At 37.2% G+C, this 16,132-nt stretch overlaps 1 protein-coding gene across 1 annotated transcript in view; it reads right to left on the reverse strand.

Annotated features, from left to right (window-relative positions):
* Bmt2 (base methyltransferase of 25S rRNA 2 homolog) overlaps window positions 1-15,437 on the reverse strand; it is a 35,045-nt gene extending 19,608 nt beyond the window's left edge. Inside the window, exons 1-2 of the mRNA XM_042695971.1 lie at window positions 15,163-15,437; window positions 351-492 (exon numbers count right to left, since the gene is read on the reverse strand). Coding sequence (XP_042551905.1) covers window positions 351-492; window positions 15,163-15,322 — 302 coding nt within the window. The 5' untranslated portion in view covers window positions 15,323-15,437. The remainder of the gene's footprint in view (window positions 1-350; window positions 493-15,162) is intronic.
* Between the last annotated feature and the right edge of the window lie 695 nt (window positions 15,438-16,132).

Raw genomic sequence — 16,132 nt, forward strand, 5'->3', positions numbered from 1 at the left:
AAGGGAAGGGAAATAACAAAATACTGAAACAAGGATTCAGACTGACCCATTGAAATAATGAGATATACAAGACACTATGTTGAAAACGAACTTTACAACTTGGGGGGAAGGAGGGAAGTTGGGGAGGTGGAGAGGAAAGGATGTTAGGGGAAAAACAAAGGAGGAGGTAACAATACTTGATAGGAAATGTATTCATTACCTTACTCATGTAACTGTAACCCCTCTTTACACTATTTTTACAATAAAAAAAAATTATAGTTTCCTGCTTGGGTACAATTATATATAGCATTAGATATGAGTTTTTTGAGAACCATTAAAAACCAAAAACATTATTTCATAAAATCACTCACCTACAACACCATTCAATGCGACCTTCGCCCTCACAAGTTTTTGCCCAATGATTATCTGCCAAGTTTTTCATTGCAACAGCATATTCACAAAGTGTTTCCTCATCTTCACAGTGTTCTCGCCAGATCTTATCAAAATCTCCCACTGCAAACAAACCAAAAGAGTAAGTTAAATTTTTTAAATTGTATAATCTAATTATTTTTAAAATACTTTCAAAATAAGTAAAAGAAAAATCATAAACTAAAATAGTATTCAAATTTTTATGCATTCCCTTTTTTTGTGTGTGTGGGGGGGCTGTATTGGGCTTTGAACTCAAGTCCTCATGCTTCCTAGGTACGTGCTGTACCTCAGAGTCACAACTCCAGCCCAGATGCTTTAAGGTTTCAACATTTAAAAAGTTCCTTTCTATACCTGACACCAGTGGCTCATGTCTATAATCCTAGTTACTCAAAAGGCTGAGATCTGAAGATTGCAGTTTGAAGTTATCCAGGGCAGCAAAGTCTGTGAGGTGCTTATCTCAAATTAACTATCAAAAAGCCAGAAGCAGAGCTGTGACTCCAGTGGTACAGTGCTAGCTTTTAGCAAAAGAAGCTCCAAAACAGCACCAGGCCCTGAGTTTAAACTCTAGGACTGGCACAAAAAAAAAAAAGGAAAGGAAAAAAAATTACCTTTCTGGAAACGGATACATTATTTTAATTTTGACAATATGATAGTCAAATAAATTTTAGCATTTTAAGCAGATGGATTTGTAAGCGTTCTCATAATAAAATATAAATAGATATGCAAAAGTTTTCAGATTATAAAGTGGTAACGATTCCAGACAATTTGGACTGGGCATTCAAGCATTAATTTTCTTGCTACCACTGGGCAATATGAATTTGCAAGAGAAGAGCAGATATATCTAAGCATGTTTCTTGACTATTATCTTCTTGGATCTCTACATATTACAAGCTCCCTATAACAAAAAGGAGTTGGTCAGGAGATGACAATGTGCATTACCAAACAAGTAAATATTTTTATTTATATACACAGGTACTTTAAAGAATACTGTACGTTAAAAAATTATACTCCTAGGGCAAACAAATTTCTTGGAAAAAACAATCATGCAAACCTCTCCAAAATCTTGAATTATGTTCTGAATTAAGACTCTAAGTTGACAATATTATTTATTCAGTAACTACTTTTTATTTGTTTATTTGGGGAAATACTGGGATTTTGAGTCAGGATAGTACTTCAGTTTGAACCTAAGGCTTTCCACTTGATAAGCCAGATATCTGACCACCGAACCATACTCTCAGCCCTTCCTGTTTTTCACTCTGTATTTGATGCCAGCTGAGGGAAGAAAAGCCTAAAACTGTCTATCTCCAATTAACCAGTAAAAAGTGTGCAGGTAGGATGATTCAAGTGTTAGAGCACTACCTGTGAGCAAAACAATTGAACTAAGGGCATGAAATCCAGAGTTCAAGCACTGGTATTGACAAAACCAACCAATCAACAAACAAAAGAATAAATCAGGAACTAAAACATCTTCAAATCCACCCAAAGGTCTACTGAATACAGTATAAGATATATTTAAGCACTTAAGCTAAATCAAAGTTTTCAATTAATAATTATGATTTATTTTAATACCATAGCATTTGTGAATGACAAAATCATTGTGATTAATAACACTTTTTTCTTATCCATTCCTATAAGTACCCTAAAAAAATTCAACGCATCCAAAAGGACAAAGTACACATCTCACTTTGCTACACAATAGAGAATCCAAACATTAGTTTTAGGAAGCATCATTATGATATATATCCTGATGTCTAACTTGAAATTAATAGTTAACAAGCATTTATGGCCAAACTAAAAGAATTAGAGAAGAAATCATCAATGTTTTATTCAAATACATAGCATAATAATCAACTTAAAGCTCTGTCTAGCTTAAAAGATAAAGTTGTCTGGTTGTCTGACAGAATTCTAGGACAACACTTGTTTTACTAGAACTTATATTTCTTATATTACCTTTACATTTATGAAAACCCATTGTAAAAGATAAATACATAATTTTTAATATTAGTGATTTGCCAAAACAAGTTCAATATGGAAATCATGGACCAAATTATCTGGAATCTCGATACCATAACTACTGCCATGTCACTTTCACAAAATATGTCACAATTAAACAACAAACATCTATAAAAAAGAAATGCCTTATAAAAGATAATGTATTCAACTTCATAAAACAAATACCACTGGACATAATCCAAGCACAGCAGTTCTCAAGAGTAGACATATTGTCCAAATGAAAAAAAAAAAATCAAAGAAATAATCAGAGTTAAAGAACAGTATAGGTGGATGCTGGTGGCTCACACCTGTGTAATCCTAGCTACTCAGGAAGCTAAAACTGAGGATCACAGTTCAAAGCCAGTCCAGGCAGGAAAGTCCATGAGACTTTCTGCCAAAAAAAAAAAAAAAAGTCAGTGGTAGAGCACATTTCCATGATCAAAAAAGCTAAACGACAGTGTCTAGGCCCCGAGTTCAAGACCCAGGAGCAGCACACAGACGCACAAATGCACAGACACATACACGCTACCTTAAATAACTGGAAAGATTTTTTTATTTAAAATACAATTTTCAATTTTTGAGCTTTGGCTCAAGTGGTAGAGTGCTAGCCCTGTGTAAAAAATGCTCAGGGTTAGCCTCTTACTCCTAAGTTCAGGCCCCAAGAAGGGAACCAAAAACAAAGAAGACAAGAAAAGATACTATAGATGAAGACACTATAGACTTGACAGACAGAATATTCCACCAAACATCTGCAGATTATATATTATTCCCATCAGCCAACAGAACTTTCTCCAAAATAGATTATATTATGACATAAAACAAATACAAGAAAATTAGAATGACTTAATACATTCATAAGATCATAATGAAATAAAATTAGAAATCAACAGTAAGAAAAACCACAAAAAATATCACTCCTAGAGATTAAACAATATACTTTTTAATGATCTGTGGGTTATTGAACAAGCTGGAGAAAGTTTCAAAATTCCTAGTATTAAATTAAAACACAAAATAACAAGCCCTGTTGGATACAATGGAAGTGGTTCTAAGAAGGATATTTATATTCACAAATGCCTGCATTAAAAAAAAAAAATCAGAAATATCTCCAAGTTTTAGAAAAATGAGAACAAGCCAATCAAAAAGTTAGTAGAAGGAAATGATAAAGAACAAAGGTGAAATTAATGAAATGAAAACTAAGAAAATATAAAGGGTTAGTGAAACAACAGTTGGTTCTTTGAAAGGATAAATACCACTGACAAAGTCTTATTTAATCAAAGCCTAAGAAAACAGAAAAAAGATGTAAATTAATCAAGTGAGAGGTGAAAACAAATGTCACAAAAGACATCACTGAAATACACAGGATCATTAGGCAACATTTTAAAAACTTATACTCAAGTGCATTGGAAAAACTAGAAGAAACAGACTATTTTCTAGATATATATGACCAAACAAAATTGATGCAAGAAGGTGAAAACTTAGACAGAACATTAATGAGCAATGAGATTAAAATAAGAATTTAAAAATCTCTCAACAAAGAAAAACCTAGTACTGGAAGATTCACTGCTGAATTCCGTCAGGCTTTAAAAAAAAGGACGGACAGACACACACACACAAACATAAACCAAGTTTCTTGATGAAAACAGAAGTTAAAAACTAGTTACAAACCAAATTCAACACATTAAGAAGGCCATATTTGATACTGGAATGGATTCATTCTGGGAATGAATACCATATGCAATAAAGGTTACATATGATAGATCTACAGCCAACAAACAGTGAATTGTATGGTGAAAAACAGAGCATTTTCTCTAAAATCAGGAAATATGCTGGTGCCATGATTCAAGTGTTGAAGGACCTGCCTAGCAAGTACGAAGTTCTGCATTCAAACCGAAGTGCTGCCATAGAAAACATGAAGAAAAAAAAACCTAAACCAGAAATGAGACAAGGTTGTCCATTATCACCAGTCTTATTTGAAACTTAAGAGAATAAGGTAAGAGGAAGAAGTAAAGGGAATAAAGTAGGAAAGGAAAAAGTCAAATTATGTGTTTGCTGATGTTATGATTACATATTTCAAAGACCTGAAAAAATAGCTTGGCATCAATACACTTCCATAATCCTAATCTTCAATCGGTAGAGGCAAGAGGATCATAAGTTTAATGCCAGTCTGGGATACATAGAGAGATTCTGCCTCAAAATTATTGACAGACAAATATTCCACCAGAAGACTCTGATCAATAGCAGCAATATATTAGGATACAAAGTCAACATGTAAAAGTAAATAGCTTTTTTAAGCATCAACAATAAACTTACTGATATAGAAGTCAGGAAACAGGGCTGGGAAGGTGGCTCAGTGGTAGAGTGCTTGCCTTGCATGCATGGGGCCCTAGGTTCGATTCCTCATCACCACATAAGCAAAAAGGAAAAAAGCCGGAAGTGGTGCTGTGGCTCAAGTGGTAGAGCACTAGCCTTGAGCTGAAGAGCTGAGGGACAGCGCCCAGGCCCAGAGTTCAGGCCCACGACCGGACCCCCCCACCAAAAAAAAAAGAAGTCAGAAAACAAATGGACAGGATAATATTTCAACATAATAAAGGACTATCTGACAGGTTATATTAAAAATTATAAGACTATGATATCATAAATAATCAAAGATGTTAAAAACCTCTACAATGAAAACTATAAAGCAAGAAGTCACAGAAACCCTATAATAAGGAACAAATCCCATGTTCATGGATCAGCCCAATGTAGTTTAAATGTCCACATTTCTTCACAGAATATGTATAAAAAGAAAACCTAAATTTCATATAGAAATACAAAAGACACAAAATAATCCTGAGAAAATGTTGGAAATATCACAATACACAATTTTAAGTTACACTACATAATTTTTACATTCCAATATCCTCTAATATTTAGAAATACATTTGGAAGAATATAGTTTTCTTAGTAATCCTATCGTAATTCTTAGCCTTAGGGAGTATAATACAAAAGCAAAGAAAAGCAGCTTATTATGCATAAATCTGAGGCCAGTTTGAGGTGAGTATATGAGTACCTGGTAAGGTGTTAACATTCAAAAAATATAAAAGACCCATTCAACTCAATAACAAAAAAGCCAATATTTAACTTCACAATAAGCAAGAAACTATAATAGACATTTTCCTAAAGAAGACAGACAGAAGGTCAAAAGCACTTGAAAAGATCAACATCACTGATCATCAGGAAATGCACATTAAAACCACAATGAGATGGCTATTACCAAAAAGACAAATGATAACAAGTGCTAAATATAGAGAAAACAGAACTCCAGGGCTGGAAGCATGACTCAAGGGGTATAGTGTCTCCCTAACAAGTACAGGCCCTGAATTCAAGCCCACAAACAAGAAATATCTTATGCTGTGCTGAGTCTGTAAACTATGTAGCCATTATATACTGCTATGGGAATGGAGATCTTAACATTCTCTCTCTGTCTCTCTCTTGTATGCCTGCGCACTCACACACGTGTGCGCACACGCACGCACGTGCACACACACACACACAGTAACTATGGTCAAGTGATAGATGTTAATCAGTTTGATTGTGGTAATTATTACACAAGGCAAACTTGTATCAAAATACAATACTATCAACCTTAAACGCATACTAGTTTTCATTTGTTAACTTGCCTCAAAAAAATATAGCATGTCCTAACCCCTGGCAGTTTAGCCTGTGAATCATGATACCAAAGAGTAATGGTGCACTACTAAGTTGTTAAACAGTGCAATTCAAAACAAAATAAACAGTATATAAATAAGGCTCTAAAAATGTGAGATGAATTCATAATGACAAGAAATAAGTGGGCACATAGTAGAGATAGACTGCAAAGAAGCATAAAGAAATTTTGAGAATAGCAGAAATATATTGTACCTTGATTGTGATGATTTCAAAGGTATATAACTATTGAACAAACCCATGGAGATATATATGTATACATATATATATATTTAATTAAATAGATGTGGTCTATTTCTATGAATTAAATGATAATACGCAAAGCCAGGCATGATGGCAAAACTTGCTATAGTATCAACCTGTAATACCAGCTACTTGGAAGTGGAGACAGGATTGGAGCATTTGTTTTTTAAACACACACTATTCCTGGGGCTTGAACTCAGGTCTTGTACTGTTTCTGAGCTTTTTTGATCAAGGCAACCACTTTACCACTTGAGTCATGTCTCCACTTCCAGCTTGTGTGTGTGTGTGTGTGTGTGTGTGTGTGTGTGTGTGTGTGTGTGTGTGTGTGTGTGTGTGTGTGTGTGTGTGTGTGTGTGTGTGTGTGGTGTGTGTGTGTGTGTGTGTGTGTGTACGCATGCGTGCACCCCTGGTTACTAGGAAATAAAGAGTTTCATGGATTTTCCTGCCCAGGCTGGCTTCAAACTGCAATCCTCAAATCTCAGCCTCTTGAGCAGCTAGCATTACAAGCATGAGCCACTAGTGTATGGCTGGGATTATGCTTTGGTGAGACTGGTCTGAGGGATATTAGATTAACACCCTATCTGAAAAAATAAGGAAATAAAATCTAAATAAAAAGCAAAAGATGTGGTTCAAGTGATCAAGTTTTCGTTTCCCTCTGTAGCCAAACATAAAAAAATAAACAACAAAAAGTGAGCATGGTAAATGTTATAAAATAAAAAAAATTGTATCTAGTTATCTTAAGTCTTAAACTTTAAGTTTAGAACAATTATTTGATCTTTACTTAGGACTACTATCAAATATTAGCTATAAAATGCTTTATCTCTAGGTGACCAGATTACCAAAGTCAAGTTCAAAGAACTTTCAAAGGTCATTTCCTCTAACGTAAGTATAGAAACTCATGAATAAGTGGAAACAAGTTCAAGACATTAAAACAGTTATTCCAAGACATTAAAACAGAAACAGTGTTCAAAGTTATGCTACTAATTCCTTGCATCTTTTCATGAGTTTTAACTTTATGAACATTCAGGGATATTAACAAAGGTTTGTAGCAGAACAAAGTACAGTAAGTATACTTACCACAAATAAGTAGACTTTTGTCAGTCAAATGCAGTTATTTAATCTTTGTAACTACATTATTTGTTAGTTTTCTGGCAGTGGTTCTCACCTCCAGTTGCCAAGTCTGGATGCACACTGGAATCACCCAGAGATTTCCTTTAATTGATCTGGAGTGGGAGCTGGTCATTTATTCTAATGTTTCCCAGATGATTTTACTATACATTCATGGCTCAAAGCCAACTAGTCTAAGGCAAGACTATAAACTCTAATGTCTAGTGAAATTCTTCTGAGAGCTATGAGACTTACGGCAAAGTACAAATTTAATTAAAAACAAAATGATGCATAGAACACACAGTATCTACAAACACAATTTGGCTCATGGTATAGCTTCATGGAGCAGTCTTTAATTATAAACATATTTGTGATGAAAAAGAATTAATCCAAAATGCGAAAGCCTTTAAAAATATCCTGTGATAAGAAATAATTTCAGAAAAGTCAGGATTGATATGTCAACGTGTTACTATTTTGTGAAAATTAATTTTATAAATTTGTATATGACCACACAGAATTGCCTGTGTAGTATTCATACTGAACTTTCTAACTTAATTTTTATAAACAGACAAATTTCTGTTGTAAGTTAAAATTGGGAATACAGAGCCACCCCTTTTTAAATGTATGGTGACTAGACATGCATTCTAAACAACCCCTGAAATGAGCATCAGTGTCACTAAATTCAAGGGAGTATAACCAGTACAGTTTAGATCAGTGGTTCTCAGATGTTGGATTTTGTTACCAGTATAAAATTTAACCTCCAAAATTTAGGAGGTTAATGTTGGCTAGGAAATTTTAATCTGTAAATTTAGGGTGTAAAATATATATGTAAACATAGGCAAATTCTCCAAACTATTACCTTATATGTAGGAGCCAATGGGTAACAAAAGAGGAAAACAGCAGACTAAAAAAAGAAATGATTTCACTGTACTCAGTAAAATAAATACAAGCAGATTCATCATGAAATTAACAAATCTTAAAGATAATTACTTTACAATATTTATACTTTGTTATTCACATATAAAAACTAAGAGTAATGTTGAGATTAACTTGTATCACTACTAAAAGTATATGATCAAACAAAATTTATGAAGATATGAACATAAATTCAGTTGAAACTATTTGTATAAAAAAACTAACTTTAAAAAGAATATAAAAATTAGGGAGTTGGGAAGGTAGCTCAGTGGTAGAGTGCTTGCCTTGCATGCCAGAGGCCCTGGGTTCGATTCCTCAGCACCACATAAGCAAAAAGAAAAAAGCTGGAAGTAGCACTGTGGCTCAAGTGGTAGAGTGCTAGCCTTGAGCTGAAGAGCTGAGGGACAGCGCCCAGGTCCAGAGTTCAGGCCCCACGACCGGACCAAAAAAAAAAAAAAAAAAGAATATAAAAATTAATAAACACAACTATCTGAACATATTTATATTCACTTCTCTATCTCCAGAATAACCAGCAGAAAGTCAGGCTGGAGGTGTGACTTGAGTGTCAGCATACAAGCTGAGCATGTAAGCCAAGCAAGCATTAAGCCATGAGTTCCAATCCCAGTACAACCAGAAAAAAACAGAAACTTTTAAAATAACTATTTACATGCACAGTGTTCTTTAAAAACAAGTAACTCAGGTGGGGGCTGATGGCTCACCTCTCTAATCCTATATAGTCAGGAGGCTGAAATCTGATGATCTGGGTTTGAAAAATCTGAGAGGCTCTATCTCCAATTAACCAGTAAAAGAGCTGGACTGGAGATGTGGTTTAAGTGATAAAACATCAGCTATGAGCAAAAAAGTTGAGTGGGAGCACAATGCCCTGAGTTCAAGCCTAGTGAGAGGAAAAAAAACAAACAGAAAACTCTACACAGTAGTATACAGGAAGGAATACTTAGTATTGAAAAATCACTAACTCAGTCATCTCAATGAACAAAAAAAGTATGCTATGTATGTATGCTTTATTTCTGTATAGTATTAGAAAATTATTTAATTTTATATACTTTTATCTTTTGTTATGTAAGTTATGTATTTCATAAGCACATACAAGTAAGGAATGAATAAGAAATACAGTCAGAACTTTCAAGACAAGCACATTCTTTAGCATCAAAGAGGCTTATTTGCTAAAAAACAAAAAGACCAAAAAAAAAAAAAACACAAAAAACCCTTAATTCGGCACTTTTTCAAACACTAGTTAGTTCTGTTATCACCTGTCTGAGATTCATACAAGAGGAAATTAAATTTGCAGATTCCTAGGTTCTAATCTCGATCCATGGGGCTGCTTTATGGGCCTCCAGGTATTGACATTTTAAGAATCACCATAGGAGGGCTGGGAAGGTGGCTCAGTGATAGAGAGCTTGCCTTGCATGCCAGAGGCCCTGGGTTCGATTCCTCAGCACCACATAAGCAGAAAAAAAAAAAAAAAAGCCGGAAGGGGCGCTGTGGCTCAAGTGGTAGAGTGCTAGCCTTGAGCTGAAGAGCTGAGGGACAGCGCCCAGGCCCAGAGTTCAGGCCCCACGACCGGACCCAAAAAAAAAATAAAAAATAAAAAATAAATAAAAAAAAAGGATCACCATAGGATTGTGCCACAGTAAAGCACAATAAAACACTGAAAGCTATAAACATGATATACACATAATATACATAAAAACACTGCACTTAAGACAAAAAGTGGGAATCTTTCAGAATCAACACAAAACTACTTATGTAATAATAGTAGTAATTTTGAATTTCCTTGAGTACTTTTGGTTGTCCTTTTGAGCACATTTACAATAAATGAAGCTTAAACAGGGTACAATTCTACTATTATGTTAACATCCAGGACAAAAGAAATTTGAATCTCTGCAAGTATCCCCTTGTGTTTACGAAGAAAACTCTTACCTTTTCCTTTTAACCCCTAATTACCAGTGTCTTTGAAGGATCTCTCCTCAGTTACACATTACTCCACTTGGTAGCTCACCTGACCTCAAAGTCTGAACCCCTTGTATAGGGCTTCGAATTCTAAATCTTCAAAGAATATAATCCAAAGTAAATCACTGTCGCATCCATCAGGTAACAAGCCTATCTGTTCTCCTCACACATACCGTATTCAAACACATACATTTCCAAACTGAATGCTATGATTCACATTTTTCCAGTCAAGAAATGTTTACATTCTTTTTGTCTCTTCTCCTTTACTTTCACTGAAACTGTTTATTCTCACCTCCAATATGTTTGATATTTTTCTGTTTTCATGATCACTGCTGCTATTTATGTCATTATCAACTCTAAATCAGATTAGTATAGCTATCGCCTAACCAATCTTTTCTTCTGGATTCCTTCCTAATGCAGCTTATAGAAATTTATTTTAGTGTTTTTCTTAACTACTTTATCCAGGGTATACTCTACGGGGCTTTTAAATGCCTGTATTCTACTGTTCCTAAGAATCACGTTTCATTTTTCCCTAAGACAATCAAGGAAACTATAGCAATAGTTTCAATTTTAGTACATCTGAAATATAAAAAGACCCTAAAATGACACCGAAAGGAGCAACAGTAATAAAACTAAACAGGTAACATACATTACACATCCATGTGTTCTTTTATGAATTGACTACATCAATACTCCTTTATCTTTTAGTGTTACTAATTATTAAGATGTTTTTTGTTTTTATTTTCCCCTGCTGGAATTAAAGTTCAGTTTCCTAAGGCAAAGAAAGTTAAAGGGACTTTCTGTGGAGAGTAATTACCTTACTTTCTCTGCTGATCTAGCAAAGATTCTATCAAAAAGTCAGATTCTGGATCAGAATATGTGTGCTTGGGAAAAAAACATAAAAAGAAAAAAACAAAATCTCACTTGAAGGGTAAGACAAGGAGAATCTGTTTAAAGTTTCTTGGGGGTCAAGGAATTGAACAATATTAAAACAACAGTAATGAAGGGCCCTTAGTGAAGTTAAAAAAAAGTTCAGATAAAAAGTCTGTGATGCTAATTTTAAAATGTTCAAAACTGTTTCAGGAAAAATGCCCATGTTTTATTCATTCTATAATTTTGGATTTAGGTTAATATTATTCTTAATTTAAAGGTTTCCACTTCTCCCCACAATTCCTTTGCTTCAGATCTTTGGTAAGAATATTCAACTCCAACTGTTTTTTTTTTTCAGCCTACCTTTAATATTGCTTTAGAATTTAATATTGCTTTTGTCTCAAAACTATGTAGAAGAATCTGCATAATCAATAAGCAGTTATCATCTAAAGCAGATTATCTTTTTACAACTGTTAACCTTGTTTCATCAGTTTTTTTCTGGACTTACTCTACAGAGCCAAGCTATCCTGCATTCTCCATTTCTGTTTCCATATCAGTAATCTTTTCTATTTAACTACTGCTTATAGAGTATTTTAATTGTTACCTACAGTGATTTTCTTTTCCTCCAAGACTAAGTACTGAACTCAAGACCTAGTACTCATTTTTTATTGTGGTTATTTTTTGTTGTTGCTTTTGTGCCAGTCTGGGGGTTGAAGTCAGGGTCTGGGTGCTATCCCTGAACTTTTTCTTGAGCATAGTTCCACTTCCAGACTTTCCTGTCCCATCTGGCTTTGAACCACACCCCTCAGATCTCAGCCTCCTGAGTAGCTAGGATTACAGGCATGAGCCACTATCACCCAGCTGACATGGTTATTTTTGAGGTAGGGTCTAGCTTTATGCCCAGGGATAGCATGAGCTTTCTTCTTCATAGTTGTGCTTCCATGTGTTGCTAGAATTGACAGTCATCCACCACTGGACCCAGCTGTTAGTCAGGATAGAGCTTCATGGTGAACATTTATACCTGGTCTGGCCTTAAACTATTTGCTGTTCAAGTGCAGGCCTACTACCACTATCTATACAAAGACTAGGTAGGATAAACATACTGGGACAATGTGGAAAAAATTCTTATAACTGCATGAAAATCTCTCTTCTTTCTTCTGCTTCCTTTTTTAATTTCACTACCTGAGACAAAGAAAGGGATATCTCTATACCTGTTATCTAGCCCTCATTCATGTCTTCACTATTGAGCATGCTTTCTCTTTCTTCTGCAATGTATATTTTTTTCACTATGTCTTCTCCCAAATCACAGGTAGGATCAATTGATGTCCTTTTCCCTAACCCAAATTCTAGGGCTACTTTCTGCTTTCCATTTTTCCTTTCACTGAAACACTGAGAATCACCAGTATTTGGATTTTCATCTTTTTAGGCCCTTAAAGGAAAATAATTAGTTTAGATAAATCTTGCTAACCAATTTCAAGATCCTATTGATAAGAATTCTGGAAACTGTAAATCTGAAGTAGAATGTGGGAATTTTCCAAAAGGTATATACATGAACATGCTGAACAGCCATGTTGGGAATCATTGGTAAAAACTAAGGATCCTTTCAGTCATATGTTCCAAAATTCTAAGCTAGCATTTTCAGGAAATATAGTTTGCACAGTTACACATACTACAGGCCAGATATATAATTGATTAAATAGCTCTGTGAAGGTTGATCTAGAATAAGCACCATTTAAACTATGGAAACAGCTGACTTAGAAAAAGTTATAAAGTACATCTATAGGCTTGGAGCCATCAGTATCCAAATACCAAGTCCTTAAAACACTAAAAATTAGTTCTTTGGGATTATGTGCACAATCAGAGTGTTTCATAGAAAGCTGTTTTACAACTAAATTTAGGCCTATGCCAAAAATAAAGGTAGAAAGCATGCTCATCAGGATAGTCTATTTTGCTAGTTCACTAGTAGGGCCTTCTCTATCACCCCACCAAAGCCTAGAGAAGTCTAGATCATCAGTGGAATTCAGGGGCATTAAAATGGAGAATAGTCTCATTCAAATGTTTAAATTGCCAGAACTTAACCTATCCAGAAATACACTACATCATTCATTTTTAAATTCAATGTATCTGTTCTAGCTCTGGTAATTTCCAACTATCAATTCTTACAAATAAGTGTTCAGTGGCTAATATTCCTGCTTAAATACATGCTTAAACATGTGGGGCTAAGCAAGCATAAACAGCACTTGACTAGAAGATGACACATTAGTAGTGTGCTAATTTAAGTAGTACCTATTCATTTACGAATAAATGAATAATGAATAACAATGAAACTATTATAAAAGGGTAAAAATGGAAACTGAATTATATATTAGTCATTTCTTCCTTTAAAAAGATGCACTTAGTTAAATCTGTACAAAATAGCATAATAAACTGCCAGGAAGAGTGTCCATTTATTTCATTTCTCCAAACTTAAAAACATACAGTGAATGCGATTATGTAAGTGCATTCTTTGACTATCAAGAATGATGCAATTGTTACTATGGTAACTACTCATTTTATTGAATTATGGTTGAGGTTTAAAGCATTCTTTAAAAAAAACAATTTTCAATTATGTTAACTATGCTTGACAAGTCTCTCCTATTGGAAACTATTAAACAATAACTATCAGCCATATTTGGGAGATGATTAAGAAGCCTCCATTAAAAGCTAAGCTTGAGTTGTCTAGAAAAGAATACTTGGAATAGTTTTAAAAATGAAATGCATTGACTACGTTCAAAGAAACAAAGACACTTGGTTTGAACTTTCCAGAGTAACTGAAGTGCATAAGTAACATGATCCCACAAGTCTTTGTTCCTTCACCGTCACAATTTTGTTTACCACAAATTATTAACTAAACATAAGATAACACTAGAAGGCTGCTGACATTTTCCTATGTGCAATTAAGCTTAAATGAGAGCCGCCTGAAAGTTAACTTACAATAATTTTTTAGAAGAAAATTCTCCTGAGCATATGAAAATACTGAGAATTTCCAGCATCGAAATCTCCAAAAAGGCTTATACTTAATATGACCTAGGATATCCGTAGGCTTCAATGATCAACACTCCAGGCACAATCAAAAGTCAGTAGGCTTCTTCCCTTGCTTATAATCTTCCATGGACGGGGTGCTCACTGACTAGTTGTTTCACTGGCATCTATCTGGGTCTTTAGGAGGTTTGGTGGCTAAAGTCTATTCAAAACTAAACAGATAGTATTTTAGTGATTTGTCCCGGTTCCTACATAAATGCTAAGATCAATCATGTGAGGGATCTAGGATCTGGGGTGTGGGTCTGGCTGTACCCCCCATACCTCCCTTCCCTTTTCAACCAGGTTGAAGGACAACAGGCTACTAAAGGGCCTGCTGACTTCGCAGCCTTGGAAGCCAGAGGGAAGAAAGCTTCGACACGGCCTGTGGAATGATGGACTAGGAGGAGGGTCTGGGCTGCCGTGGGGGGAAGGCAGCCACTGACCCGGCAAGCAGAGGGGGGGGGGGCGGCAGCTTCGCCCCAAACATGCATTTTACCTGTTTTCGCGTTTTACCTTTTCGAGCGACCCCCCCTTGCGTGTGTGTGTGTGTGTGTGTGTGTGTGTGTGTGTGTGTGCGTGTGCGCGCGCGCCCGTGTGTGCTGACAACACTCAGCATCCTGCAGCTACTCGGGACCTAGGCCCCGCACAGGCCCCGCGTCCCCGCCCCTCCCCGCCCCCCCTCCGTGGGCCCGGGAAGAAAAGGGGGCGGGGGAGCTCGCTGTCGACGCCGACCGAGGGCTCGGACCCGGCCTCGCAGAGCCGCACAGGCCGGGGCCGACGTGCAGCTCCCTGAGGTTCCAATGGTGGCCTGTCGGGGGGGGGGGGGGAGAGGTGACAGGGGGCCGGGGGTGACCAGGCCTCCCCGCCCCCCGGGCCCGCTTCGCTGTTTACCTTCTCGATACTTCTTACGGAGCCGTCGGTGGACGCTCTTCACCACTCCGGAGAGCTTCTCCTGCTCCAGCTTCCGCTCCTGCTCCCGGGGCTGCGGAGCGCTCGGAGGCCCGGCCCCCTGTCCTCGAGCAGCGCCTCGGCCGACGGCTTCGGGCTCCATATCGCCGCCGCTGCCGCTGCCGCCGCCGCCGCCGCCCCTCAGGCCCCCGCAGTCGCTCCCCTGACGGAGGAGGTGGGGATGGAGGAGGCAGCAGCGGAGGCAGCAGCCCGAGCCAGGCAGCGGAGCCAGAGCGACGGCCTCGAAGGCGGACCCTACTATAAATACGCAGGTTTGATTGGTGGATGCTGGAGGGCTGGGCGGAAACGGAAAAGGCTGAAAGCCAATAGAAGGAGAGCAGTGGCTGGGCACCAGGTTGTTTGGGAAGGCGAGCAGCTGGAGGGGGCGGGGTTCCAAGAGGAGACGGGAGCTCGGGCCTCCGAGCCTCTGCACACCCCTCCCCGGAATCTCTGCGCAGGCGCCGTGGTGCGGCCTGTGGGGATGCGGGGAGCTCTTGCAGCTCGCAGTTTGCTAGGTTGTTTCATTCCGTCGCCCAGCCTTTTCCTCCCACTGTGGTTTATCACCTGGTGCAGCGGGATCAAGGCCTTCTATGAGACCTCTGCTGCACTGTATCACTCCCATGGAGGTTTCCCATAGCTAGATGCCCTTTAAAGATGACTTCACAGAGATTTGAAGACTTCCAGAGACCGAAGCTTACATGCTTTTCTTTGGTGCCAGGAGAGGTCAGGCTATGAAATCCTGATTTAGTTCACAGGCCAGCAACGGCTAATGCTTGCATGACTGCTTGCTGCTGGTGAAGAATACAGAAAATAGGGAAAGAGGTAAGGGTGTTTCAAGAAAAGCAATGGAAGATGGAGGACAGTTAGAAAACACACACAGCTGTCCTTAATAGCTCTTGCAATGGTTAAAGAA

This window comes from Dipodomys spectabilis, unplaced genomic scaffold, assembly GCF_019054845.1.
Source record: "Dipodomys spectabilis isolate Male_0828 unplaced genomic scaffold, ASM1905484v1 ptg000197l, whole genome shotgun sequence".
NCBI lineage: Eukaryota > Metazoa > Chordata > Mammalia > Rodentia > Heteromyidae > Dipodomys > Dipodomys spectabilis.